General features: G+C 39.2%; 1 protein-coding gene across 1 annotated transcript in view; it reads left to right on the top strand.

The window, feature by feature from the left end:
• The window catches only part of INPP4B (inositol polyphosphate-4-phosphatase type II B), a 312722-nt gene that overhangs the window by 145931 nt on the left and 142427 nt on the right, over positions 1–24364 (top strand). The window contains exons 11-12 of the mRNA XM_029910663.1: positions 5543–5673; positions 12149–12253. Of these exons, the coding sequence (XP_029766523.1) occupies positions 5543–5673; positions 12149–12253 (236 nt within the window). The remainder of the gene's footprint in view (positions 1–5542; positions 5674–12148; positions 12254–24364) is intronic.

The raw sequence follows: 24364 nt of genomic DNA, 5'->3' as shown, positions 1-24364 counted from the left end.
CTACATGTATTGGGCTTTTGGTACTTTTTTCCCCACCTGCCACTTGAGTTTATCCCACAGTTATCATTAATGTTTTAATTTTTGGGCCACTGCTCAACAGAAGAAATGCACAACTTTCAATAGCACAGAAAGTTAAAGATCTTGGCTCTGCACCAGATTGAGTTGTTCAGAAGAAAAATTCCTGTTTTGCTGAAACAGTTTTGCTCACTCCCACCAATGCCTTATGTGAATTGCTAATATACAGTCCTTAGAAGTGGAGAGACTAATTCAGTGAGGGCTCCCAGAGAACCACTTTTTCCCCCCTGAAGTTGAAATACTTAAAAAAAAAAAAAAAAAAACAAAGCAAAACAAAACACCAAAATGATTTTAACAGTCCCCAGAGAACAATGACCACTTGCCATTGATTCATAACACTTTTTTAAAAATAACTAATTTCTTGCCATAATTATTTTTTATATTTGATTTTAAAAGTGTCTAAATTTATACAGGTATAAATCTGCTCCCATTGAAGTCAACAGCAAAACTCAAATTGATGTCAGTGGAGGTAGGATTGGGCTCTTTTTAAAAAAAATAATTTAATTACCAGTGTTACCTATCACATCTTAGATTGTGAAAATGAAGATAAATTATCTCATTTACATTTATCTAATTATACTATTTACTTTTTTACTCAATGTGAGTGGTAAAACTACACTGGTCAGATTCTAGCCAGTTTCACTTTCTGGGTCACATATATTAACAGAACACTGCAGTGCTTTGTTTGTCAGCATTAAAAAAAAACCTGTTTTCAATTGCACTTAAAATAAACATGTCTATTAATGTTGGGCCAAATCCTTGTGTTTTTTCCTAAATAAGGGCTATAGGATTTAGCTTAAGAAGTTATGAAGAACTTCTTAATTTTACAAAACCTACATTTTGTTAAAGGTTATGGGTCCAATCCTTGAGTCTGGCTCAACTCCACCACCTTTCTTTTCCCCTCACGTACCTCTTCCCAAATGCTAGAATTGCCTGAAGGTTTATTCAGTTGCTACTGCAAGTAAGATCTGCTTCAAGACTGCTCTAACTCATGCCTGACTGCAGTGACCCTAAAATGGCTATTATGAGTGGATAGCTGAACACGATCTGAGAACCTCTTAATGCCAACTGGAAGGTGGCTGGTTATGGGAATCTCCTGATTCTGGGTCTGTACATTCTAGTTCACCAAAGAATGTCAGGTGAGGTCTTAAATGAAAGCCAGGGTCATGCTGGTTAGTAATATCATTGTGAAATGTATGTAGAGATACTATGTAAGGAGTTAAGTATATATACTAAAAATACATTCTTAAAGTCTATATCAAGGTATGAATCACCATCAGAAATAAAAAAAAAACAGATTGTCTGCCAGGCAAGCTATGTTTATCCCCCCCCCCACCGATGTAAATTAAGGTTGTAAGCTAATACAAAGGATGAGTATTTGTATACGGAATTATTGTCAACAGGGAAGCAGCACACAAGAAAAACAAGTCATGGATGGTTATACTGTGTCTAAGTACAGACATTGAATTTGGGGGAATATAAATACAAGGCAAAGAAGACACCTGCCCATGGTGTCCCCTAATAGGGCCTACAGGACTCATGATATCTTTTATCAAAATAAATATGAAGCATGATGCTCATCTGGAGTTTAGCATGGAAGTTTTAAATATTAGTGGCTTTTGCCAATATTCTTTCCTTTAATCATAAATGATAGTAATCAAAAAACACAAAATGAAGTAAGTAGTATTTGGACATCTAGAATTTTATTACAGCTTTTCTCATCTGTACTCCTACCATCTAGCTCAATGATGGTAAGTCATTACAATTCTTTTTTTGAGTTATGGTTGAAAATACTTTATTATGATGTCTATGTTATATCTAGTCCATCCCTTATATTTCATGAAGCTAAAATGCCAGTAAACATCACCTTTATCATTATTAGCTGAGAAATACATATGAGGGTGCAAGACAATAGACTCAAGTAACAAGAGAGAAAGAGAGAGACTGACTGTAAGTACTATTGTTTATAACCAAACAAGAATAAGCTAAGATATGTAGCTTTAGATCTTTAAAAATGTCTTTCTATTCCTTTAATAATAGAACTTTACCCTTCCATAGCATATTTTATCTGAGGGTCCCAAATCACGTTACAAATATTAGTTAAGCCAAATAACACTATGAGAGAAAGGCAAATAGCATCAGTAAACCCTTTTTATAGAATGACGAGTGGAGTTGTTAGTTCAGATTCTCAGGTGGTGTGAACTGCTGTAGCTCCAATAAAGTCAATAGAGCTACACCAATTTACAACAGCTGAGAATCTGCTCTACAGAGTAGTTGGCTCAACTCAAGCTCTGCATGGCTAAAACAGAGCTCTTACTCTTCCCCTTCATCCAAGTCATTGTCCTCATATCCTTTCTTGATCACTGTGGGCATCACCACCATCCTTCTGTCACTCAGGCCCATAAGTTGGGCATCATCTTTGACTTTGAGCTCTCTCTAGGTCCTCACATCCAGGCTACATCCAAACCTCTCTTATCTTTTCTGCATAACATCTCTAAAGTCTTGTCTTCACTACAGAGCTAAATCGATGCAGTTGCATCGATTTAGCAGGTCTGGTGAAGACACGCTTAATTGATGGGAGAGCGCTCTCCCACTGATTTCTGTAATCCATCTCAACAAGAGGCGGAACCATGTTGGAGGGAGAGCATCTCCCATCGACATAGCATAATGTGGACCCCGGGGTAAGTAGATCTAAGCTATGTCGACTTGAGTTACGCTACTAACGTAACTCAAATTGTATAGCTTAGATCAACCAGCAGGGGTGGTGTAGACTAGGTCTAAGATAAGACCTTTCATATCTATCCACACAGCTAAAACTCCCATCGAGGCTCTGATCATCTCATGTGTCAGTTATGGCAACATTCTTCTCTCTAGCTCTGACAAATGCAATCTTGCCCTGCTCACATCCATGCAGAATGCTGCTGCAAAGATTATTCTTCTAGTCCATTTCTTTGACTGTTACTCCTTTCTTCACATCCCTCTACTGGCTCCTCCTTCTTAATCATAACACATATAAAATACTTGTCTTCACTTTCAAGGCCCTTCAACGCCTAGCTGCACCCTATCATCTCCCATTCACTATCAAGATGTCGACTCCTGCCTCTGATAGGCCCATGATGCCAGTCTCCATTGCCCACTTGTTAAATTTTCAAAACAAGCACTTTTGTGCTTTCTCCAATACTGTCCCTTACTTTTGGAGGAGCTCCTTGTAAACATCCACAAAGCTACCTCAAAATCTTCCTTCAAAATCCTCCCTTACTGTGATGCCTTAAAAAAAAAAAAAACCCTGAACAATGGCTAGGCCATTGGTGTGCTGACACCATTGCCTGAGAGAGTTACTGGCCTCACAATACTCCAACTCAACTGCAGGTTTTCCTACCTTTCCACCCTGACAGAAGGTGCAGACTTTTCAAGTGGCCCCTCACCTTTACATGCAGGTTAGTTTGGAACTGTCGTCTTTCTGCCTACACACAAACATCTCCATTTCTCCTACTGAACTCCTGCACCAAAGGTGGCCAAAGTGTGCTTTGCAGAGTTTTATAAGGATCATATGGCTATGCTCGTTTTAATAGTGCAATCCATGAATGACTGCATTAGAGTGACTGCAATCTGATCCATAGTGTAAAACAGTATGTAGCCCTTGCTCTTGTGACAAGTTTCCAGTTTGGCTTTTGGTTAGGTAAACTCTGACCATCCCTGTTCCACATGGCTCAAAAGGAATGTCCAGACTAATACTTTGCATTTTGACTTTCAAATATACATGGATGATTACTAGTGTGGATGCAGGATTTTAAGTAAAGGTAGCTGAAATAGTTATGGAGAATATCCTTTATTATGAATATATTTACTATTTATTTAGTGTCTAGAGTGTGCCATAAGAGTAATGACCATAATAATAGCAAAAGTCACTTTCTTATTCCCATGGCTATGCCAGAATGCCAGAATTGCTTAGAAGTCTAAAATTCTCTAGAGGAAACATATTCAGTACTGACCATACAAAGTAATGACATTTGAAGGGAATATTTTGAACTATTCATACACATTACTGGGTTCAAAATTAACTAGATCAAGTCATGGAAAAAGCCTAGGATGAAATCTTAACCTCAATAAAGTCAATGTCAAAGCTATCACTGACTTCAGTCGGGACAGGCTTTCACCCCAGCTATTATTGTGGGGAGCTCAATGAAGACCTCCATGCAATGCTCAGTGATGGTTAAAAACACCAAACAGAATATTAGGATGCATAAGGTACATGCTGGAGAATAAAATGGAAAATATTATGCTCTTTTGAAGGCAATGGCACACCCTCATCTGGAATACTGTGTGTTGGTCACTCCATCTTAAAAAAGATTATAGTAGAAAGAGAGACAAAGACTGGAAATGAGAAGAATTAGGGGCAAGGACAGACTCTTATATGAAGAGAAGATGCAAAGGCTGGGATTATAGAAGAGATAAATGTGAGGAGATATGATAAAAGTACACAAAATAATGAATGGGACAATGATAATCCAACAAGGGGACATCCAATGCAACTGAAAGGTGGTAAATCCAGACCCAGTAAAAGGAAATACTCTTTCATACAAAAATAATTAGCCTGTGGAACCCATCACCACAACATATCAGAGGCCAAGTGTTTAGCAGGATGCAAAAAAAACCTAGACATTTACAGGGAGTATATTTGCATAAATAATGATCAGTACCAAAAGCCAAGCACTTTGGAAGGAGAATAAACCCTTAAGCCTCGGACATGAGCCAATCTCTCATTACTGAGAGTTAAGAGGACACCTGAAAGTGTCCTCCTAACAGCCTACTGCAGGGCTTCTTCCTGAAACAACTGATATTGGTCATTGTTGAAGAATGGACGCATGTCCCCTGGAATGGTGGTTGAAGCATGAAGGGACATATGAATCTTTAGCACTTCTAACACACAAATATCTTGCGATGCCGCTACAACAGTGTCATGCGAACGCCTGTTCTCACTTTCAGGTGACATTGTAAACAAGAAGCGGGCAGCATTATCTGCAAATGTAAACAAAGTTGTTTGTCTGAACAAGAAGTAGGACTGAGTGGACTTGCGGGCTCTAAAATTTTACATTGTTTTATTTTTGAATGTAGTTTTTTGTACATAAGTCTACATTTGTATGTTCAACTTTCATGATAAAGAAGTTGCACTACAGTACTTGTATTAGGTGAATTGAAAAATACTATTTATTTTGGGTTTTTTTACAGTGCAAATACTTGTAATCAAAAATAAATATAAAGTAATCACTGTACACTTGGTATTCTGTGTTGTCATTGAAATCAACATATTTGAAAATGTGGAAAACATCCAAAAATATTTAAATAAATGGGATTTTATTATTGTTTAACAGTGCGATTAATCGTGATTAATTTTTTTAATCGCTTCATGACCCTTCTTAACATACTGTATTTGGGCTAATGCCATCTTTTTTTCCTTTTGATGCAGGAATCAGGACCTAAAAGAGCTAGGAGAACTTGCTCCACATTGGGACAATATGCGTAAAAATGTTATTGCACACTGTGAACAGATGCTGAACATGTACCAGGACACTCTTGCAGATCTTGGGAAACATACAGGTATGGAAATAGTCTCTATCCTCCATCAGAGGTAATGAGTATCTTGTATAATGGACATTTCACTCTCGTGTACTCAAAGAGAATTAAACACAATTCACAATGGGAGTAGTTGTTGGGGAAAGAGGAGAGATTGTATATTGTGTGTATAAGTTGCATATTGCAAAGGGGTTCAGTTAGGAGTTACATGCCCAAATCCTGTCATATGTTACTAAAATTTGTGCATACAATTCCCACACAAACAACTTCAAAAAAATTCAGTAGTTTGTTCTCCCAACATTTCTGAGATACTAATAAGCACCCTACTTCTGAGCACATTTCCTGGCAAAAAGTGAAGTCTGCACTATCTTTCATGCACCTCAGTTCATTTTCAGGATTTGCACGGTTCATAATCATACAGGTGAGTAAACCACATGGGACAGTAGGTGTATCTGACATCCAGATCATTACTGCACATACAGTATCCTACAAGTAGTCCACACAGCTTGTTCATTGCAGCCAACCAGTCACTAAAGATATTAAGGAGTAATAACAAAATGCAGCCACCTTTTCAAGAACATCTGTTGAGGGTGTATCAGCCAGCAGCAGATCCCATATTTCCCCTCCCTGATGTGTTAGAGGCATTGCCCACATCCAGGAAAGCATTGAACTCCTAGGATGGGCAACCTATCATCAGACAGTTTCTGTGTGTTACCACCAGGGGTCCAAAAGTGCAGCTATTTGCAACTCTACTTTTGTCATACAGGATGCATTATGTGCTGGTGTGAAGTGCAAAGGATAGCTGGCTTGGCGCTGGCTCTGTAAACATACTACACACCACTCTGCCCATAGACTGCAATGCATAAAGAGGAGGGTTTGTCCATGTGCCAGCAAACCCAGTACAACATCTGTGACAAATTTGCTGTGCACCATATACATGGGAAAGTGGCCAGTTTCTCCGCCAGTGATACTCACACCAAATAAGAGCTGAGCGATTAATGCATAATAATTAACTCCTTCAATTACACATTTGTTGGTGATTCACTATTTGTCCACATACAGATTCTAATTTTCTCTAATTTACCTGACGTTCAGTATTATTTGCTGAATATCCTTACTGTTTGTTTATTATACTTGTTTAATGCCTCTGATAATCTCTGTAAATTAAGTTTGAGCACATAGGTTGTTTCTGGGTAGTTTGTTACGAATATTCAATATTTAAAAGTTCAATGTGTTCTGAATGGACAGAGTTGTTTCTACTTTCTCTCTGAATGAGTGGAATGCTTTCAAGCAGGTTTCAGGTGCCAATAGACAGAACTATAACTTTGAAATTTGCTTTCCAGGATTATGCTGCATGAGTCACATAAAGCTTGCTATTTCAGCAAACAATCCCAGCAGTAAATGTGCTTGCTAAGGGTCCAATTCTACAACTTGCTATGCATGGGCTGACTCCAGATCCCCACTGAAATCAATGGATCTCTGTGGGGTACAGGGAGCGTGCCCAGAATATTTGTGGAAAGTAAATATAAAAGGAGCATGAACAGTCATCCAAAATTCATTTAAAAATTCCAATAAAAGATTTGAGATTTTTTTTAAAGTATTTGCCCAGTTCCATCTCTAGTACCTTCTGTTTTAGCTAATGAAACTGCCTCTTGTGTATGTTGAGAAAAATGGAGTAACCACAGTTTTAAAATGAATGTTTACCTCAAATAATGCACAGCAGAGTAATCTCCATCTGTATGCTGAATTGGACACAAGTAATTATGACATAATTACTACCTTGTGTAAAATATTTCAGAGACAAGTCTTTCTTCTCCAAAATGTTAATGGATGAAAAATTCACTTTTTATCATTCTTCCTTCTTCCTGTTCAATACTGAGCATACTATAACACCTGAAGGTGGATTTCATTTACTTACACACACGCACACACACACTCTCTCTCTCTCTCTCTTTTACACTCCTGCCCCCAAAGAACATCTGTTCAGAATAGCTTTCCATTGGACTAGATGCTGTATAAACATCAGAGAGTCACTTGTTTGCAGGTATGTGGTTAAGAGGTTGCATCAGACAAAGGTATCAGAGGGGTAGCCGTGTTAGTCTGAATCTGTAAAAAGCAACAGAGGGTCCTGTGGCACCTTTGAGACTCTCAAAGGTGCCACAGGACCCTCTGTTGCTTTTTATCAGACAAAGGGTTCATCTGCCATCCTCTGAAGTATTTGGTACTGGCCATTATTGTAGACAGGATACTGCAATAGATGAACCACTGGTCTGATTCATTACGGCAATTCCTATGTTCCTTTGTTCGAGCTGAGACACAGTTTTTGAAATATTTTGTTAATTACATTTTGAAGGTGTCCCATATATCATCATACACAAAGCAACAAACACAGAATTTTATGAAGTCAATAAAAAAAAAGCACTTCTAAGAAAACATTCAAATAACCTTTCAAGATAAAAAAGACACTATAGCATATTAAACATAAATCTTGAAAAATTGGTAACATGCCAACTGTCTTTGAGCATGTTGATGATTCTTATTTATCGGTCTTAACTGTGTTCTGAGATTACAAAAACAGATAATAGAGCCTAAGGTTATTTATGAGAACAAAAGACGCATATGCAACAAAGATACAAAAAGAAAACTAATAAAATGAAGATGGTAAATAAAGTATGAACAGATAAGTGGAAGCTTAACACTCAAATCCCTCCTTAAAACTCACTATTTCTTCAAGATCTTTTAGTGCTAATCTACCACTGAAAGATATTTGATTGACATACATAAAAATGTACTTCTTTAATGTTGCCTTCAAAAAGTGACTTAATTTACTGTTTTAAAAAACTGACTTTAGTGGAACCATTGAGATGTGTGCAGACACCATAGTCAAGTAACTGTATAATGTTTTGCTGTGACCATTGCATTTCTTCACCTCATCTTCCTTATTTTTTTTTTTATTTTCACTTATTGAGTCACATTATAAGCTCGTCAGGTTAGGGATCATACCTCTGTATTTGCTCTGAAAGTCCTTGCACACTTTTGCGCACTGCATAAGTAATAAATATATAATATTCCATACCGAGACCCCAAACCTGCATTCTACTCTCTGAGAGCAGTGCAGGATCAAGCTCCAAAAATGTATGTTTAGATGTATGCGTTGCCCACTTACGGCTCCAAAAGTCAGGGAATGCTTGCCCATGAAGCCTTGGCTGAGATTCAGTGTTGTGCCTCTAAGGGTATGTCTCCACTTCAGAGTTAGCCTGGGTGATTTGCAGGTTAGCCTAGCTTGAGTTTGAGCAGCCATACTGCAGAGCCATACCTGAGTTACTGTGTCCTCACTTGTGCTGCACTCCCCAGTGTGTGTCACTGGGACTTCTGAGGGGCACCTCTGATGGTTAGTATGTGCTGCAGTAAGGTGAATCACTCTATGATTCTGTCTCAGTGAACTATGAAGGAACTTTTCTGTCATTCTGGGCACCCATGGGGAATTGTGGGAAGGCTACAATAGAGGACTATCATGCATTCAAGGGATTTAGCCTGCATCCTCACTGCAAAGTGGTTGGGTTATCAATTTGCGTGAAAGAGGAACCAGGACTTTAACCCAGATGTTTAGCCATGTTAGCTAGCCCCATTTGGAAGCACCACTTCATTCAAGTGCCTTGGGTATGTGAACAAGAGGGGGCTTAGGGGCACAGTCCAAATAAATTCTGCAGTCAAGACATACCCTTTAGAGGCATAGCGCACAACTTCAGCCTGGGGGTGGGGGGATGGGAGTGCTAAGGTGGCTTTAAGCCACTTTTGTGCCTATCTGATCCTGGGCTTGTCTAGGGACTAGAGAGGCCCCTGGTGTAACTTAGGCCCCTGTCTGAATTATGACAGTTTCCTGGGCTGCAGGCCTGCCTGGAATCTCCTGACACACCCATGTGCCAGTGCTTGCAATGTGCCCCTGAAGAGGCAGCTGTCTATAGTTCCTATCCCAAGGGAATCCTCCTCTGTCCAATTATAGAGCTTTTAGGTCCCCTTTGTGATTCTCCAGCCCTATTATACAGTGTAAAGTGGCTAGAGTGGGGGTGAGGATCTCACCCCTTGACATTGACCCCTTGAGTATATGATGCAGCCTTCAATTACATCATCACATACTGTTTCTTCAGTAATACAATACAGCATCATACCATTTGTTTGCATCTTGAGATATACTTTTTATTCTTTTATACTGTAATTTCATTATCTGAAAGGTACATCTTTATCGATAGTTTTTTAAGTCTCTTCAAGAAATGTAGCAATAGTTTTCTCAGCTAAACAGGTTTTTTTTACCCAAAACACAGACGTCATTATGTGTAATGTTATAACTCAGGGAATAAGAGTTAGCTAATTTAGCTGTGAAGTTAGGTGTCCTATATCTATAACAATATACTTTCACTATTCTCTGTTGTATAGTTGGGTCCCAATCCTTCAGGGACTTATACACACACTTAACATTATGCTCTGTGAGTAACCCTTCCTCTGGATTTATTGAATCTCTCTCTCTCTCACACACACACACATATATATATATACACACATATCTTATATATATTTTCACACATAGACAGAATGTTTCATTCTGTTTCACACTCACCTCAAAAAATTCCATTTCATTCTACATCATATCAATTATTTATGCAAAAGTACTCTTTGATATCTTACAGCCAGATACTGTAAGGTGCTAAGCGCCTCCTTTGAGACATTGATTGCTGTCAAATTGAGTCTTTACAGCCTTGTCTGAAAAATGAAGTCTGTAAAGTTCTTGGTATGTCTTCCATGATAATTGCTAGACTTGTACAGTATGCCGGAATTACCACCAACTGTTTTTCATTGATAAAGTGTGAAAATACCATATATCTGACATCTCAGAATCATGAGGAAACCTTTCTGCCTGTGCTGCTGATTTATAGCTTCACTGTCAGTGATGTTGTTTCCCTGTCTTCCACTGACAACATTAGTGTGTGTCTCAATCTCCTTCACAATCAAATCGGTACAGGCAGTTCCTTCACTGTAAACCTAGTGCTGGTTTTATAATAGCTTTCCTCCTTTCATTTTTACAAATTGTCAATTAAGTTCTCATGTTTTCTTGTCACATATTAAAATGTTTCTGTAGAATAAAGTATTTATTGGTTCTTGTATACATTCTCAGCACCCATTATTTGTTTTAATTTGTTTTTATCATAATTTTTTTTTCCTCAATCAGTTTTTTTCCTATAGACTACATTGCACTCTTCTCTCTCACAAAGGGATTCATCTTTCCACATGTTATTTTCAGAAATGTGTCCCTAGACCTTTTCAGTTAAATAAGATGATAATGCAGAATAAAATTAAATGCATATTTTAACCTGCCCTTTAACTTTTTCTTCTTTACTGGCTATAGGGGGAAAAAACAAGAAAAGGAGTGGGATGCTTGATATTAACATGTAAAAAAATAAGTTTCAGAAGTCTCTGTGGTCATATATATACAAAGCGGGTTTATTCATTACTTCATTTTCATTGTTTAGAGGAAAATGTAGGATTAAAGGAACGCTTTCAAGATTGTCAAACCCAAAATATTACTTATGGTACCTTTAAAATTGCAAATGTAATTTTGCTACAATTTCTGAATCTTTTTTCCCCCAAAATGACTTTGAATGGAAATGGAAAATGCCCACACTCCTGTGTGGTCTTAGGAAAACAAAGCCAGAATAGCATTTCTCTGCAAGCACTACAGATAATGATAATTTTCAATATAGTGTCTAATCATAAGAACAGACAGGCATAGAAAGGGCAAATTACAAGCTACTACATCATGTGTACATACCATCAAAAATCAGCTGGTAAATTAGCTTTTTGGCCTGCCAGCATTGACAGTGTTCCTTTAAACATTCAAAATAACTATACTTAGTTACTCATAATCTCATATTTTGGATGTGATGATTATGAAGTGTATAGTCAAATCTTTTCAGCACATTGTGAGTAGCTTATTATCACGTTGTCATTTTAGAAAGAAGGCTTATTTATAATGATTCCTACTGAAATGTGAACAATTCAAAGTTTTTTGTTTTCACTTTCAGGAAAGAACAATATTCTAGTCAGTGCATTCGTTTTGCTTTAAAAAAAACCAAAAGTTCTCACTTGCTAGTGGAAATATGTAGTGTCATATCTCCATGCTCCTGTATTTTTAGCACAATATAAACTTAATATATGTTAACTGTGGCATCATTTCCAGCGTGCTGTGGACCAATTCCAGGCAGCAGGAACAATGTCTCTCAGCAAATTAGATTGTTCTGTGAATTAAAAGCTGTTTTGTTGACTAGAATATGGATGCATGCTGAGACGCAGTTAGCAAACCATTCTTTTCTTAATACACGATTACACATTGAAAGTAAATTAAAGAATGCCACTAACGTACAAGTATTGTCCTAACATTTAAAAAAAAAGACAAAACATCTGCTGGGTGCTTGAGATAATGATTCTTTAAACTTTTGTTTTCTAGGATCTTCTTTCAAATCAAGCTGTAGTAAAGGAGAAAAGACACTAGAATTTGTTCCAATAAATCTCCATCTGCAGAGAATGCATGTGCACAGTCCTCGGTTGAAAGGTAAAGTATATTCCAGAGAAATGCTCTAATTGTGTCATACTATAATGGGGTTTATATATAATCAGAAAGTTTATTTTTCTTTTTAATCCTTTATAAACTCCATGCATTTTAACTCATAGCGCTGCTGTTCAAAAATCTCCAATTTCTTCTATAGTAAACCATTGTAACTTGACAAAGAAGAATGGTGCTTAGACAGGTGTGCCTTCAGGTTAGGCACTATATTCTCAATAGTACTAAAACACTTTTTTCATATAATGCCATATCTTGGTCACTTTGAAGTAATTGGGCGATTTTCCTTTGACTTCAGTGGAACCACGATTTGGCACATGCTGTTTAAACTTGGTCAACATGGTCCATGAAGTGGTATGGTAGGGAAGTAGTTAAATGGCTCAGTTTCCTTTTCATTAACTCCTTTTCATTACAATAGGCTAGATTTGTGTACAACTGGCTGGCATGAGTTTACATGGATTTTAGGGCTGAGAGATTAGAGAGAAAAATTAGTCACAAAAATTATAGTGATTTATAAAGAAAATTTTGCTTAAGCTCTGTTTGCAATTGTTTTGTTTGCTTTTGATCAATATTCATCTAAGGAAATATTTGTTTGTTAAAATGTTTGTGGAAAGTGAATTCTTAAACCTTAGCTGAGATTTATATAATCATAAAACATAAGCAGAAATTAAGTTTAGGTCAGCTGATCAAGGAATAGAAACAATACCATGTACCTGGGGTAACCAGTCACACAGCTCAAGCATTCGGCTATGGATATTGAATATTCAAAGGAATACTTGCAGCAAACTATTAACAAGTAAACCACAGGCTGTAATTTGTTTGCATAAAATATTCAATAAACAATTTCAGACAGTGTACAAATTTCTAGCAAATACAGTATGTTGGTGTTGCGCTAATGAACAAGAAAAAGGATCAAATTCGCTCAATAAATTGTGTGTTAACCAGTATTGTAGCCATGTAATAATTATAGCAGTAATTATAAGATAAAGGAGCGGAAGTGATAGCAGGAATGCAAGAGACCTATAGGTCTAGACCTGTAAGAATAGCTTAAGCAGTTAGCATAAGTATAAGGCCTTATAGCCTGAGTAGGAGTAATTGCTCAAAGAGTTAGCATATTGAAATAAACTAACAGTAACCGTAAGTCACAAGATGGTATAAGACTATTTATTGTTTTGTCATAATCACAAGTGTTGCAAACTGCTGATTGGTACAAACTGCCTTCTTGCAGTTACCTATCTGAGTATTTTTGGAGGGGAATATTAGCAAAGTAATATTACCATAGTAATCCAGCTGATGTATATGATAATAAGTTTTGCTTAATTAATATACTAGCCTATAGGATAAGGGCACCCCAATATTATGAGGGTGAGGAAGTTAAGATATGTTAAAGGAGGGAAGAGCTATGCGTACATATACATGAGGAGGACCATCAAGGCCTATAAAACATCTGGTCTCAGCTCAGATAGAGCTGTTGGAGTTCTTCATCCGTATGCCGGAGTTAGACTAGGATCTGTCTCAACCTTTAGTGCTTTCCCCAAGGATAGAATGATAGTGAGTGTGTATATACCTGGCAATGGTGCCGGTTGCTCTGACAGTTTTATATTACATTGCTTTACTTGTTTGGATTGTTTTATTTATTGGACTAATCATTGTAATCATAACACTTTTACAGTTACACAAGGTCTTCCCTGAGTGTGAGTGTTGCTGTCATGGCTGTGCCCCACAAGGCTCCTAGAGTAATTCTGATAATAGTGGGCCTTATCTTGAGACAAGAACCTACCAAATTACAGAGTCCTAACTGGGCAAACTAAGCCAATAACCTAATCAATGAACAATCAAAAGATCAGGCAACAATATGGAAAAAGCAAAATTCTAAACAAGGCCAATGAGTTTTGTGAAGTCCTACATGTTCCTTATGAGTTTGCATGCAATAGGATTTGCAGGGAATGGTTTCAGCCAGAAGGCTTATCACATGACCAACTGTCACAAATTTTATTATAAAACCAAAATGAAGCTTCAAAATTCAGTCTGAAAAAGTACCTGCTGCTCCAGTGGCAGTAAAGGGTTTCACTTTCCATTTTGCTCTAATGTTTATGGGCCCTTGGGGTTAGAGTCCATTCTTTTAAGCTTGCAGAACTATATTTAAGCAGTAGTGTTCCTTGTACGAGATGTTTGCGGAGAGAACGAGCACTGTTTACCTTCTGTAGAGTATATTTTGTATGCTGAGTAACAGAGAAAGTTATTACAATAAAAGAAGCTAAGTGGCCAGCCAATTTTTTCCTTTATTCTCCATCAAAATTATCTGCCAAATCCTGAAGGCCATACTCAGACAAATGCCCATTGACGTTAATGAGTATTTTGCCTGAGTAGATGTCAGGATTTGGCCCAACATTAAAACTTTATGAAGGATGTAGAACTAATTCCACTGAAATGTCTTAAGGCTTTACTAACTGCCAGCTATCGACTTAGTGTGACCTATGGGGAAGCTGAGAGTTTCTGCCACTCAATACAGGCTTTGAGAAATTAAGCAGTTGCTAAGTTCCTTTAGAGAAATCGGAAGGATTCTGTTTTAATAAGGGTCTATTTCTGAGAGGAATAATTAGTGATAGTAGGGGCCTTATTTTTAGAAATGCTGAACACCCGTAGCTTCAGAGACAATGGAATCTTCGATAGTGTTTATGGAATTATGATGAACAAGGATTTCAGCTGTAGGATTTTTATTTTTGTTGTGAGTTTTCCTTGAACTACCAATGAGTTGTCTGGTATTATATGCGGTTTCATACTAATTATTGAACTAGTTGTGGAGCTTATTTTACAGAAAATGTGTATGATCATTTTTGCATTGGGAAGTGATTTGCTGAGATAGTATGTTATGAAGGGATTTGTTAAAGATCGATGCTTGGTAGAGTCAGGATATAGGGCTGAAGTGATGAGATTTTAAATAAGAGTTGGTTTCTCTGATGATGATAATTTGTGTTAATTTTCAATGTGATGTGAGATGTTCTCTGGGCACTTTTCTTTCCCTTGCGTCTTTTTAGGTTGTCTCTCATCACTCTAGCTTCATTGACAGAGTGTGTGACGAAGTGGGAATGTTGTTCATGTTTTCTCAGTTTCCCCTATGTGTTACTCAAGTATCTAGGTGGTGGAACAAAGGAGTGTGATACTTGCAGAGGCCCCTAGAGGGCAGACGTGACTGCCATCTGGCTGCCTGGGCACAGACAATGGTCGATGCTCTGTATCTTGGCAACTGATAGCCAGGGCCCATCCTCTGCAAGAATCAGCCAGAGGTGTTCGAGGACCAAGTGAGAGGTGGAGGCCAGGTGACTTGTTTGCCCGGGAAGGAGACACAGGAAGGAGGAGGGCAGCTGGGTGTGACTGAGGCTGGACTGCTGGAAGCTGGTCAGTCTCCTGTTGGGACTTGGGAAGCCCTGCACTCTGGATCCCCCTAAGATGGACTTTGATGAATGTGCCTAATTTCTCTGCTAACAAGATCTGTTCTATGCTGTGTTCCCAACGCCTAATGGAGGTGGGGCAGAATTCATATGGCCAGCATTTTTCTGTGCCTCCCACACAGAAAAATGCAAAAAAAATCTGCCGGGGGACATGCGCCTCTTCCCCGGCAGCCCAGGCAGCACGTCTGTTCCAGCGTGCCCGGAGCAGCCTCAGAGACGGGGGAGGTGGACTGGGCATACATGCCTGTGTGGTTGATCACCGTGGGGGGGCTGGGCGTACATGCGGGCCAACAAAAGAGAGAGAAAGAGAGACTCTTTCCCTCTTGCTTGCTACTGCAGCTTGCTGGCGTGGAAGGGTACGGCTTTTTATTATGCACGATGCAGGCTAGAGGCAGAAATATAGCAACCTGCCTGTTAGTTAATTGATCTCATTGTCTGAGGCACAAATGTAGCTGCCTGCCTACCTAGTTACATTGTTAATGTTCCTATTGTTAGTTAACTGTTCCCATTCTCAGTCAATTCCCCCAGGATCATAAAACCTGTGAAAATTTTAAGGCCCCTACATTGCCAGAGTGATGTAAAGGAGCCTTATAAATGACCATAAGGGAATCCTCAGCTAGGAATATCTATGTTCTTTCTAACTTTTTTCCTGTGCCAAAGTGGCACAATGGGTTAGATTGCAGCTCAGGATTTATTTTACTTACCCATTAAAAAAAAAAAAAAAACTTTGAGGGCATATAAAACCTTTACCAAGCAGTCAATAAAATGTCAGGACAATCAGAACCAAGCACTCCCCAAAGTACCCAGCCAGGACCAGGACAATGATTAGCAAAAGTGTATGACTTGCATGTGTGAAAGTCTGAGCAATTTAAAATTGCATTCTACTTTTTTTTTTAATGTTTGGTGTTCTGTAATGTAATTTTAATGAACATCCAGGATTATAACTAGAATGCAGGGTATTATTTACCAAGTGTTTTGTAACTTAAGTTTCATGTGTTTATGAAATGCTGAACAGTTATTGTGACTTTTTTCTGTATTGTAGTTTAAATAAATTACCAAAACAATTGAAACTGGTGTGATTATATTGCATTATTTTGACAAATAAAATATGCAGCATTTTGCAGAATTTTGAATTTTTTGGTGCACAATCCCCCTAGGAGTATTTAATATTAGGTGGCAAGAGAATTTTTGTCTGACTTGGCTACTATATTGTTTAATCTTTTTAAATGATGATCAGGTGCTTAGGGACATTCATGCTAGATGCATTTTTTTAATAGATTTAAATATAAATAAATCAAGGCAGCACATGCATCTACCAAAACTTAACTATAAAGCTAATTTCCCAATGTGTAAATAAATAAATGAATATACAGCTCTGTTGTAATAGAGCAGAACTAATGCTGTCATGTCTCATAATGACAAACTAAATAATCCTCAGTAAACTTCAGGTGCTCCTAGACCACTGACTTAATTTTTCATCCTAATTCATTGTGTAGATGTATTGTAATAGCTAGCAATAACTTTTTCTTAGCTTACTAACCAGACCAGTTAGAGCACCAAATGCAAATAACTACAGATCCTATTGAAAATATAGAAAGTTTTCATATTCCCTTCACATGGTCTTAAAAGGGGTGGGGGGGTAGATAGGCCCCACACTGGCAATGGGAGGTAGCCTGTAGGCCCCACTGCCTTAAATGTCAGGCTTGGAGAGAGGAGTTAAAAGGGGAAGACCTAGCCCTGTGCAGGACTGACCAGGGAGGAGAACAGAGTTCTGCTTCTCTTGATGGGACAGAAGCCTAGTTGCAGTCCATAGACTGAGCTGCCTTGCCAGCCAGATGAGCCCCTGTTAGAATGGATGACAAGCACCTAGAAGAATCAGCAGAAGCATGGACTGTTTGGAGATAAGTCTAAAACAGAAAGACGGGGTCTCACCAAAGGTTTGTCGGACCACTCTGTTCTGAGTTGTGGGGTTTTTTGTCCCTGCTTTCCTTTGGACCTTAATACCCTGGAATCGGTAGGAGAGAAGCATGCCTTGACCAGAGGGTCTGTTATCTTGGATCTCACAGAGACAGCCAGAGGTGATGCTAGCCCATTGGGGGTCCTAAGCAGGAATACCCCAACCCAAAACACATAATAAAAGCCAATAGGGGCTCCCCTTGAGTGCTTGGGGGCCTAAGCAATTGTTTAGTCTGCTTATGCCTAGCTGTCAAGGCTGCTTCCCCACTTTGAACTTTAGGGTACAAATGTAGGGGCCTGCATGAAAACTTCTAAGTTTAACTACCAGCTTAGATCTGGTCCACTGCCACCACTCCCAAAATGCTAATTCCCTTCCCTGGGTAGCCTTGAGAGATTCTTCACCAATTCCCTGGTGAATACAGATCCAAACCCCTTGGATCTTAAAACAAGGAGAAATTAACCATCCCCCTTCTTTCTCCCACCAACTCCTGGTGGATCAAGATCCAACCCCCTTGGATCTAAAAACAAGGAAAAAATCAATCAGGTTCTTAAAAAGAAGGCTTTTAATTAAAGAAAAAGGTAAAAATCATCTCTGTAAAATCAGGCGGGAAAATAACTTTACAGGGTAATCAAACTTAAAGAGCCCAGAGGAATCCCCTCTAGCCTTAGGTTCAAAGTTACAGCAAACAGAGATAAACACTCTAGCAAAAAGGTACATTTACAAGTTGAGAAAACAAAGATAAAAACTAACACGCCTTGCCTGGCTGTTTACTTACAAGTTTGAAATATGAGAGACTTGTTCAGAAAGATTTGGAGAGCCTGGATTGATGTCTGGTCCCTCTCAGTCCCAAGAGCGAACAACCCCCAAAACAAAGAGCACAAACAAAAGCCTTCCCCCCACCAAGATTTGAAAGTATCTTGTCCCCTTATTGGTCCTTTGGGTCAGGTGTCAGCCAGGTTACCTGAGCTTCTTAACCCTTTACAGGTAAAAGGATTTTGGAGTCTCTGGCCAGGAGGGATTTTATAGTACTGTACACAGGAGGGCTGTTACCCTTTCCTTTATAGTTATGACACTAGCACTGGCTTTGGAGACAGTCACCTACCAGCAGAGACCTGCAGCTGAGTGCGTTGTGCCTTGATGGGCCACAAGAGGTGCCACAAAGGCAACCCAGACAACACAAGTTGCAAACTCTTAGAGCCACATTTTCAAATATGAGTGACTAAAATGCTCCACATTTGCATATGTTTATTGGGCATTTGAGTGGCTTATTTGCACAATTCTCTAATCTTCATGCAAAGAGGGTGAAACTCACTCTTGTGCAGAGAACCTGTGCATTACTAAAAAGTAATTTTGTGTCATATGTCAGTTGTCAGTGTTTAGTACGGAATACCTTACCTGTACTGCGTCCATATAATTTTTAGCATCATCTTATACAGGTAAAAGATATGTTTAATGGAATTTGTCCATTGGTGTGTGTGTGTGTGTGTGTGTGTATATATACACTTTCTTACTTATATATATATATAAGTAAGAAAGTCAAGGCTTACTGATCAATTGATATCAGTACATTGATAAATTGATGACATTTTGTTCTAAATTGCAATACAAATGCAGAAATTGCACCTTTTGAAGGCTCTAACATTTTCCTGGTACATTGACTCTAAACAGAACCCAAAGTACTTGATGACCTCTACTAACTGTACAAACTATAAAATTGTAATCACCTACCACTATGGATGAGCATCCACCTTTTGGCTGGAATGTGGGAATTGTTTACTGTTTAACAGCAAATCGCACAACAATTTAATACAAGAAATGAAGAATACCGTATCTAACTGAAACCACACAAGGGATTTGGATAGGCAGGCTATAAGTACACAAATTTGAATGTGGGCAATATCCTGTGAAAGCACTATCAAATTTTCAAAATCCACAAGAGCTCAGAACCTTAATTTTATGTCTCAGATGAAGGCACCAGCCTCAGTAGCACAACACTGTGTAGATATATTTTTAAACAGCGACTTTGAAAAAAGAGCACCACTTATTGAATCGTCAATAACCTTTTTTTTTTCTTTTTCTTTTTTTTTTTTTTGCAGTACCTGGATTTTTCTTAGCGTTTCCCCTTCTTCTATTACCTGCCTGACCCCACTTAGCTTGTGAGTTATGACAAGCAGACAACTGTTAGACTCTTCTTCTAAAATTGTTTTCGTTTTAAAGGAGTGGATTAAGTTTTCTTGGGCATAATTTCCAAATATCCTTATCTTTTGTTTGTTTGTTTGTTTCTAGGAGGGTTTTTTGTAAGATTTTCTCATCTGAATGAGATGGAAGTTAGGTATGTAGTTCCCATTAATCTGAATTAAAATTACAGATGTAAAATGCTGACCCTGCAAAGATACTGTTCATCAAAATTAATGGGACTCTGCCTAGGGGAGAGGTCTGCTTACACGTATCCCTTTGCAACATTGGGACTTTAGATTGTAAGCTCTTTGGAACAGACACAATCTTTTTATCACGTGTTTGTACGGAATGGGGCCCCAATCCTGACTGGGGCCAATAGCACCCCCCCCACACACACACGCAATATAAATAATACATAATAATAAACCTTTGAGAATCAGGATATGCTTATACCCATGTATGCATAATACTTCCTGAACATATATCATATCCAGCTGTCAAAGTGCATGATGTTTATTGAAACAGGTTTTATTTGACAAGCACTAAAGACTTACAGCTTGCGTCAAATATATGCTCCGAGCAATACGTAGTACCTGCTCACCTTTTTGTGCTAAGTTGCACGTTGACTTCCAGTATATCTTTCCTCATCTTATGCTTCACTTGTCATGTTTCAGAGGGCATCCAGGATGTTCTTAAGAGGTTTTCAGAAACAAATTAGCATGTAAACATTAATAGAGCTAGTGATTAAAAGCTGATGAGTCATTAACCCTGAAACTGTCAGACTTGTTTAATATTGTGATACAAGGCAGGTTTTAATTCCATCTATCAAATGTGTCTTAGTATTTCATTCTAAGATGCCCAAAGTCAGTTCTTGAGAGGCTGGAGATTATGTGGGAGGAATGTTTGATGGCACTTACAAATGCAAATTTGTGCAAAATTGGTGACATTATACCATACTTTGAAATGTTATATATTACACAACAAATGAGCTCTCCTTGCAAACTCTTAGAGCCACATTTTCAAATATGAGTGACTAAAATACTCCACATTTGCATATGTTTATTGGGCATTTGAGTGGCTTATTTGCACAATTCTCTAATCTTCATGCAAAGAGGGTGAAACTCACTCTTGTGCAGAGAACCTGTGCATTACTAAAAAGTCACACTTAAACACTCAAAATAGCGCTTGTGGGATTTTAGTGCTGCATAGGCCTTGTTCTGATTACCTCTATGGGGCGAATTTCACCCCAGATTCCTATTTGTACACAAATATTACAGATGCAATTAAATCACTCATGTCTGAAAATGTAGCTTTCCATGTAACGTGTGTGTGCTTGTTTATAATGATTTAGGGCTGGATTTCACTGGGCTTTGGTTTAGATCTTTAATGAATACTCCCATTTAATATACTATACATATATGTTTAAATTTCCAATTTAACAAACAAACACTGAAGCCAGAAAATATTTCATTCTCTGTCAACTTTATTTGTAAACACTTTATTTTGTTCTTATTATGATGCTGCAGGAGCTGTGTCTATCTATTGTGACAGCTTTTATTTACTTTCCTATCAGTGCTGTAACCCAGCAACAGCACTGGGAACACAGAAATGGAAAATAAGATAGACCAAAGGGCAACAATACCTGACTCATGCATTCACAAGAAATCAATCTTATGAAATAGAACCACCACATTTTAATAGATTTTCTCTTTGAAAGAGGTGAAGAGGAAGATGTTAGCCTTTATACCATTCAGAAATATGCACATTCCTGAGAATCAAGGCTTGCACTAATGAATTGCTGAGATAGTGTCTTTGTATACATTCACAGAATCTAGTAACTAGCTGCTTTAGTGTCTCTCCCAGCACTAAGCGATGTTCTGGTAGCAGTAATGGTCAGGAGTGTGTTTTTCTAAGTTTGGCAATGAGATTGGGACCTTTCTTTTTGGATGTAGAACGGATGTTGTAAATACTGATGTTTTTTGTGATCTCTAGGCTGTACTACTGCAGTAAGCTTTACAAGAACCTACAGTCTCTTTGAAAACCAGCAGAAAGTTTCCAGTAGTTCAAAAAGCAATTGCTCACTTAATTGATTTGTAGAAAAATGGCCCCTGGAACTGAAAAAGTTTGTAAACAGTTGTCTTTTCTAATTTTTTTTTGTTATGCAAAATTTGTTATATTTTAATTGAAATTTGTATTGAAGATATTATCAGCATTGTTTACCATTACCTGTTTTTGGGAAACAAAAACATTAGTCAGTGTTTCCAATAATGTTCATGAAAAAATAAACCATGTGGGTCTATTTTGAACCTTGCAAAATGAAAACAACTTGAAAGTTTCAATTTTTTTCGTGAACTTTATTTTTAAATTTCAACCAGCTGAGATTGCAAATATATTCAAAATAGGCTTCCAGTTTGTGTCTGCTTGTAATATGAAGTATTGACTGTGCTCTGTGAAGCAATGTGTGAATTTACATATCATCCTAACAGTTGAGAACTGCTGATGCAGTTGCTATAGCTGGACTAGATTTGGGAGAGGAGGGCCTGAGCTCTGGAACTGGTCTTATAAAGCTTGTTTGCTGACCTTTCAAGTGGGTTGTAAGACATCTTTTTATTCCAAGTTTTGGCTTGACAGTAAATGATTGAGTGTATCAGTTTGTATTTCTGCTTGGGGAGGAGTTTTCTTTTGATGATATTAAGGTCTTAATTTGTAATTGATGTTAGTGTTTTAATGTTATAAGTTTTCAGAGGCTTGGGATGGGTATTTTATAGAGTTACCATCCGTCTGTATTTCCCCAGACATGTCCGGCTTTTGCGTCTCTAAAATAGCCGTCCGGGAGGAATTGGTAACAAGGTTAAAATGTCCGGGGGTTTTTTCTCCCTCGCCTCCCTCCCTCCCTTCCATGCAGAGTGCGGCTGCTGATTGGGCGGCTGGGCCGATTGACCCGCTCCCATTGGCCTCCAGCAGCCAGAGCCCTCCCCTGCTCCCCCCTCCCTCTGTCTGCAGCCCTGTGTAACACACAAACCGACCCACCGGGCAGCGTGTTTTGCAAACACGTGGAGCCAGAATGGTAAGGGGAGTCCGGGAGGGGGCAGTCAGGGAGCGGGGGAGTGTTGGATGGGTCCCCGGCCTCCACCTGCCACCCCCCCTCCGCACACACACCCCATGGGCCCCCTCCTCCCTGCCTGCCTCTCCCTTGTCTGCTTGTACTGCCAGAGCCAGCAGCAACTGCTGTCTGCTGCCCCTGGGTCCTAGTGCCCCCATCCAATAATGGGAAGACAGGCTGCCCTTACCCTGCCCTTCCACCCTAGCCCTGAGCCTCTCCAACGCCCCAACCCCCTCAGCCCCAGCCCTCAACCCCCCACACCCTAATCCTCTGCTCCATCCCTGAGCCCCCTCCTGCATCATGAACCCCTCATCCTCAGACCCACAGCCCTCACCCCTGCATCCCCTCCTATCCCCAAACCCCCTCCCCCTTCCCACACACTCCCTCCTGCCCTCAAACTCCCTCCCAAAGCTTGCACCCCCTCCCTTTGCACCGCCTCCCACCCCCAAACTCCATCCCAGAGCCTGCACCCCTCACCCCCTCCTGCACACCCACCCCCAGCCCAGAGCCTGCACCCAGCACCCAAACTCTATCCCAGAACCTGCACCCCTCCTGCACCCTAATCCCCAGCCCAGGACCTGCACCCCAGACCTCCTCCCCCCACCCAACCCCCCTCCCAGAGCCTTAGGCAGGTGGTGGGGTGGGTTCTGGGCACCACCAAAATTTCTACAACCCTGTCACCCATGCGAGTGGTTAAGGGTCGGGGCAGTCAGGGGACAGGTAGGGTCCTAGGGGGGGCAGTTAGGGTGGGGGGTTCTCAGCAGGGGGCAGTCAGGGGACAAGAAGCAGGGGGGGTTGGGTTTCTGAGGGGGGCAGTCAGGGGGTGGGAAGTGGGAGGGAGTGGATGGGGGTAGGGCTAGGGCGGGGCTCCCCCCCCCCGTGTCCTCTTTTTTGATTGTGGAAATATGGTAACCCTAGTATTTTATAAGTGTAAATAGCTTTATGAAAGTAATGGGATTTAAATAAACCATTCTTTATTTCCTACTCCTTTGCATTCCCTTCCCTCACATTCAAAAATAATAATTTTAAGATGTATTTTCAAATATTCCCATGCTTCACCAGTTTTGGGGGTATACACAAGAGACTGTTTGATGACTTACCACCCTTTATCACAACTTACTCTGAAATAACTGTGAGAATTTACAAAATGGTTTATGGTCATACAAAGTATTGTGAGCTCTCATTAGTGACCACCATGGGTGTTGACTTGATTTCAATATAAAATCAAGCAAAACCACTGGGGTTTAGACTTTCGAATGCTTCCCTTTTATATATGTCATGAGTTATCTATAAAAAAATTCAGATGCCATTATCCAGTTAACCTCACAGTTTCATCCTATTCTGTTTTAGAGTCACCATTGTTCTAAGAAATATAAAACTTGGCTCCAGGTCCTGAGAGATATGTAGGTGAC

This window comes from Terrapene carolina, unplaced genomic scaffold (genome assembly GCF_002925995.2).
Source record: "Terrapene carolina triunguis isolate 2854851 unplaced genomic scaffold, T_m_triunguis-2.0 Scaffold66, whole genome shotgun sequence".
Classification (NCBI taxonomy): domain Eukaryota; kingdom Metazoa; phylum Chordata; order Testudines; family Emydidae; genus Terrapene; species Terrapene triunguis.
This window is presented reverse-complemented; position numbering and strand designations above follow the sequence as displayed.